Source organism: Schistocerca cancellata, chromosome 2, assembly GCF_023864275.1.
Source record: "Schistocerca cancellata isolate TAMUIC-IGC-003103 chromosome 2, iqSchCanc2.1, whole genome shotgun sequence".
NCBI classification, from domain to species: Eukaryota; Metazoa; Arthropoda; class Insecta; order Orthoptera; family Acrididae; genus Schistocerca; species Schistocerca cancellata.
In genome coordinates this window covers 1125432331-1125438330 of record NC_064627.1, presented here as the reverse complement: position 1 = coordinate 1125438330, position 6000 = coordinate 1125432331, and the positions used below count along the sequence as shown (strand labels likewise).

Sequence of the window (6000 nt, the reverse complement as noted above, 5' to 3'; positions counted from 1 at the left end):
CACGAATTGTTCATATTTGCTGTCTTCAGCAATTCAAAATGAGTCTTTCAGATTTACATTCAGTGAAATGGTAACAGCACTACCAGAACACAATAACGAGTCAGCATATTACTTTTACTTCTCTTTGGTATTCTACTAGATTTTCAACATAATATTTACTACCTATACATTTGTGCTGAGTTAAGAGATGTCTGCTTACCATGTTATTTAGATGCCATTTAAAAAATCGCAAACTGCTTAAAGACAAGGAGAACACTGCGAATTATGCCTATAAAACAATGCTAGAATAGTTATGTCACATGGCTGTAAACATTAGATAGGTAACTATTGGGTAGACAATTCAGCTTAATTTTATTAGATGACGATTAAAATGTTGGAGAACATCGCACAGAGATCTAAATAAAATAAAGTAAATGAAAAGTGTAACAAATAAGGAACTGCCACGGATAACTTCGTGCTGTTCTAGTTTTTAATCCCTTTTCCAGTTACACTTCCAGGTTTGTAACACTCACCCTGATGTTCAAAATGTTCAAACGTGTGTGAAATTCTAAGGGACCAAACTGCTGAGGTCATCGGTCCATAAACGTACACACTACTTAACTTATTCTAAGAACAACACACATACACACCCATGCCCGAGGGAGGACTAGAACCTCCGACGTGAGTGGCCGCGCGGTCAGTGACATGGCGCCTCTAACCTTGATGTTTATAGTTCTAATAAGAATGACTGGTTTGTGGCAGCCATTCATAAAGAAACAGCTGTTTCTACTTGTATATTCCCTGCCCGTGTTTTGACGCAATTGCTCAATTTTTGTACCTCTTTTAATGTTCCAATTGGACCGTCCAAACTCGTTATTACAGCTATAATATTCATGATAGGGTCTTGTACAAATCGAAAAAGCCATTGAGATATGTTCAGCACTGTGAGAAAATAAAATATGCATTCCATATTGCAGGTTACAAGTATGTTTTGAGTGTAATAACCACAGAATTAATAAGCCCTAAAATGACCATAATATAAAGCTCATTGTACGTAGTGTATATCGAAGTTTTGTTGATTGCTGGGATCATTAGTTCTGAATTGGTCAAAGTTGGAAGATTTCGAGTTGCTAGTGGTCTGTGACTAGCCACCACTAGACGTACAGTTCTAAAAACAGAGGTATAGTGTGTAGCATTGCAGTAGCCATGACAATACGTTGCGAATATAGTATTGCGCAGTAGGTTTGTTGTTTGGACAACAACAATGAACCAGTTCTGCGCTTGTTGAAGGATCTGCTAAACTTCCCAAAGTGGTCGAAATCGACCTCTTGGTGTCGATATCGGTTTCCTAGGGGTCGACATAAACGAAAACTGATTGTGGGGGTCGACGAGGTCTAAAAATCGACCCTTATTAAATTAACACAAGTTATTATTTAAAACTTTCAAGATAGCTAGGTACTGTATTGTTTATGTTGTGTTACGTGTACTAAGAATAATATTTTTGTAGGAAATAGCATTCTTTTATTTTCTCTTTGCGAATTAATACTTTTTTAAATATCATTTCCTACCTACTTAAGATTCTTTAAGTATTTAATTTGTAATAATCATTATAAATTAAACTTGATATTTACTGAATTGTATGTCTTTTTATTTTGTTAAATTTTGATGAGAAAATGAAGTCAACTTTACTCACTTAAACAAGTGCAAAGTTTTCCAATTGGTACCTTAGTACCTAGGTATTTTGTATCAATAGGAAAAACTAAATATAGGCCCCCTTATTCATAATAGTCTGGTAACTTAAAGCATTGCTAACTCTCACTCTGTCTTCTTCTATTGACCTAAGTCAGAATGAAAAACAACACTCTGTAGCAGCTGTTTTAAGTTAGCGGACCATTATGAATAAGAGGGTTGATCTTAAAAGTAGGTAATTTGGCCATGGGGGTCTGAGGTAACAGTTCATTTTGGAAAAGGGGTCACTTATCCAAAATAGTTTGGGGATCCCTGTACTAAAGTCTCTCTCAGCAGAAGGGCTACACAGATTACTGAAGCGCATGTCGCTTCTGCTTTCGAATGGTTCTGAGCACTATGGGACTTATCTTCTGAGGTCAGCAGTCCCCTAGAACTTAGAACTACTTAAACCTAACTAACCTAAAGACATCACATACATCCGTGCCCGAGGCAGGATTCAAACCTGCGACTGTAGCGGTCGCGCGGTTCCAGACTGTAGCGCCTACAACAGCACGGCCACCCCGGCCGGCGCTTCGCCTTCATAGGCGCTCAGCATGAAGTACAAAAGTAAAGGTGCGGTATTAGCACTGTATGAGGAAGGTGTGGTTTATGTGCTCGGCGGATCTCGCTTCCTCCAGTACCTTACATCTCCCTCACAATGATCAAGGTAAGTTCAACACGTAGTACTGTAACTAGACCAAATCGTGTATGTGCAATGAACATAAAGAAATTACTAATCATTACTTTTTCCGCCCGCAATGGAAATAAATGAAAGGTGCAGAAAAGCAGGGCAGTTCTACAAATGCATTAGGGGGCTTATTTGGAGCAAGGAGGTGCCACAGAAATCCAAGGGAATTATATACCGAACCTACTTTGTCCCCATATTGGCATACGGAAGTGAGACATGGGTAATGCACAAAAGCGACAAAAGTAGAATACAGGCTAGTGAAATGAAGTTCCAGAGGAGCAGGTTGGGTGTAAAAAGACGAGACAGATTGCGAAATGTGTATGTGAGGGAAAGACTAAAGGAGGAACCAGTACAGGACAGGATAGAAAAATCAAGACTGCAGTGGTATGGACACATGAAGAGAATGGATGAGGGAAGAATTCCAAAGAGGATGTTGGATCTGCAACTGGAGGGGAAGAGGCCCAGAGGAAGACCAAGAGATGGATGGGTGAAGGGAGTGAAGGAAGGTGTGATGAGAAGAGGAGAGAACTGGACGAAGGTGGAAGAGGGGGAATGGTGGAAAGACAGAACACATGGAGAGGCTTGTGTTCCCGACAGACCCAGCCAGTGGCTGGAAACTGTCCAAGATGATGATGACTTTTTCCGCCGTAGCCATTAGCTAACATTACCGAGTGGGATAGTACGAATGATTACCGACGGTGTCACATAAAAGTTCCTTCACGTGCGCTGTCCTGATCTACCGTATCTTCATTCGTCGTCGGCGTTGTCGTTGTTACCGTGAGACACCGTTATACCAAGAGGAAAGGCGCGTCGGTCTTAGAGCATGAGATATGATGACCTTAAGCCATTGACAACACACAACGGTCACGGTAGCACCTGATTCCAGAATAGCTGCAGTAGTTAAGATCTACGAACTATCCCTTGTTGACCAGGTCCCCAAAACTTAACTCGTAACGAGATCCCTTCAAAGCAAATTGTCATAACGATCGTCTATAAAGGCTTCGTACAACGAGAAGAAATGTTACGGTTGATGAAATAATAACAGATACGACCAAACTTCTTGTCTCTTCTGCTTTATTTAACATAACTTTGTTCACAGTTTCATTTCGCATTCACCACTCATTCACCGAAACCCTTTGATGAACAGTTTTGGTTGCTTAACACCAACAGTCAATGATAATGATACAGCTTTTCTCCTTTTTATTAATTGAAGCCCGCTCTCCGTGATACAATTAAAAAAAAACCGGTCTCAATACCGTGTCCCTCGTAAGATGCGAATAGACTTATCCCGGAATTGACCGCCCTGTAGGTGTACTCAATTTAATGACCACACTTCGCTGTCCGCTATTTCGCGTAACTGAATGTCCATTTGTTAGTCTGATTAAACACTGTAGCTATTTAAAATTCGCCCCTATATTTTTCACAACGCACAATTAGCACTTCGTTACTTATTTGTTTTTTGTTTTCTAAGAGTAAACGGAAAAAAGACGCCGTATCATGGGCTTAGTCGACATAAAGCAAAACACCTTAATATACCCAATTTCACCTCTTCTTATAGGATCGGCTACCTTACTCATTAATTTACTACATATTGTTTCCAATAACACTAAACAGGTATCGCCGTTATATTTAAATTGTATTCAAAAGCATGTTACTACTATTATGACCAACCAAATCGTCACAAATCGCGCGGCGTGCGTTTTTAATGATAACTTTCCGCTATTCAATTTCCGTTACAGCTATCTTGACTCGTAATGTTACACTGAGTTACGAATATAACGAAAGACACTTTGCTGTAGATGGCAGTCGCCTTTATTGACGAAGATCGCTCGGTAAAGTGCTGCATGTGCGCACTACGTTGTGACGCTACACGGGATTCGGCGCATGCGCGTTAGGTGGGTGCGCGGCAGACGAGCCCCACGGTGGCTGCGCACACGAGGGATCTGTAGGCGCGCGTCCAGGCGGCGGCGTGCACCGACGTCAGCTGGCGGTCCAGCGCGTCGCGCACGAAGGCCGAAACGTAGCGCGCGGCGTCGGCGCGCTGCTCCTGCAGCAGCCGCGGCGCCGCGTCGGCGATGGCGGCGCTCAGCAGCCGGCCCGTCTCGCCGCCGCCCAGCAGCCCCTGGAGGTCCATCTGCGCAAACAACCAGCTATCAGTGTGGCCGCCGCCTCTGATACGAGCCGCGCCGAACAGAGCACGCACTGTCGCTTCGGTCCTAACAAGGAATGCGGGTCGGGAGCAGAGGCGTAGAACTCCACAGTGACTGCCGCGGAGTGAGGAAGAGTGCGGTGGAAATCTGCCCTGCTTCCATCATGCACGATACTGAAATCGCTTTATACGCTACTGGCCATTAAAATTGCTACGCCAAGAAGAAATGCAGATGATAAACCGGTATTCACTGAACAAATATACAGGGTGATTCAAAAAGAATACCACAAATTTAGGAATTTAAAACTCTGCAACGACAAAAGGCAGAGCTAAGCACTATCTGTCGGCGAATTAAGGGAGCTATTAAGTTTCATTTAGTTGTACATTTGTTCGCTTGAGGCGCTGTTGACTAGGCGTCAGCGTCAGTTGATGCTAAGATGGCGACCGCTCAACAGAAAGCTGTTTGTGTTATTGAGTACGGCAGAAGTGAATCGACGAAAGTTGTTCAGCGTGCATTTCGAACGAAGTATGGTGTTAAACCTCCTGATAGGTGGTGTATTAAACGTTGGTGTAAACAGTTTACAGAGAATGGGTGTTTGTGCAAAGGGAAAAGTTCTGGACGGCAGAGCACTTCATCACTGGCCTCCAAGAAGCCCTGATCTTACCCCCTGCGATTTTTTCTTATGGGGGTATGTTAAGGATATGGTGTTTCGGCCACCTCTCCCAGCCACCATTGATGATTTGAAACGAGAAATAACAGCAGCTATCCAAACTGTAATGCCTGATATGCTACAAAGAGTGTGGAACGAGTTGGAGTATCGGGTTGATATTGCTCGAGTGTCTCGAGGGGGCCATATTGAACATCTCTGAACTTGTTTTTGAATGAAAAAAAACCTTTTTAAATACTCTTTGTAATGATGTATAACAGAAGGTTATATTATGTTTCTTTCATTAAATACACATTTTTAAAGTTGTGGTATTCTTTTTGAATCACCCTGTATTATACTGATATGTGATTACATTTTCACGCAATTTGGGTGCATAGACCCTGAGAAATCAGTACTAAGAACAACCACCTCTGGCCGTAATAACGGCCTTGGTAAGCCTGGGCATTGAGTCAAACAGAGTTTGGATGGCGTGTACAGGTACAACTGCCCTTGCAGCTTTATCACGATACCACAGTTCATCAAGATTAGTGACTGCCGTATTGTGACGAGCCAGTTGCTCGGCCACCATCGACCAGACGTTTTCAGTTGGTGAGAGATCTGGAGAATGTGCTGGCCAGGGCAGCATTCGAACATTTTCTGTATCCAGAAAGGCCCGCACAGGACCTGCAACATGCGGTCGTGCATTATTCTGCTGAAATGTAGGATTTCGCAGGGATCGAATGAAGGGTAGTGTGGTGTCACCGCCAGACACCACACTTGCTAGGTGGTAGCCTTTAAATCGGCCGTGG

The 6000-nt window shown here is 43.0% G+C and overlaps 1 protein-coding gene across 1 annotated transcript in view; it reads right to left on the bottom strand.

Moving 5' to 3' along the window:
• Window positions 1-4286: 4286 nt before the first annotated feature.
• Window positions 4287-6000, bottom strand: part of LOC126161267 (uncharacterized) — a 181267-nt gene continuing 179553 nt past the window's right edge. The window contains exon 6 of the mRNA XM_049917006.1: window positions 4287-4529. Within this exon, the coding sequence (XP_049772963.1) occupies window positions 4287-4529 (243 nt within the window). The remainder of the gene's footprint in view (window positions 4530-6000) is intronic.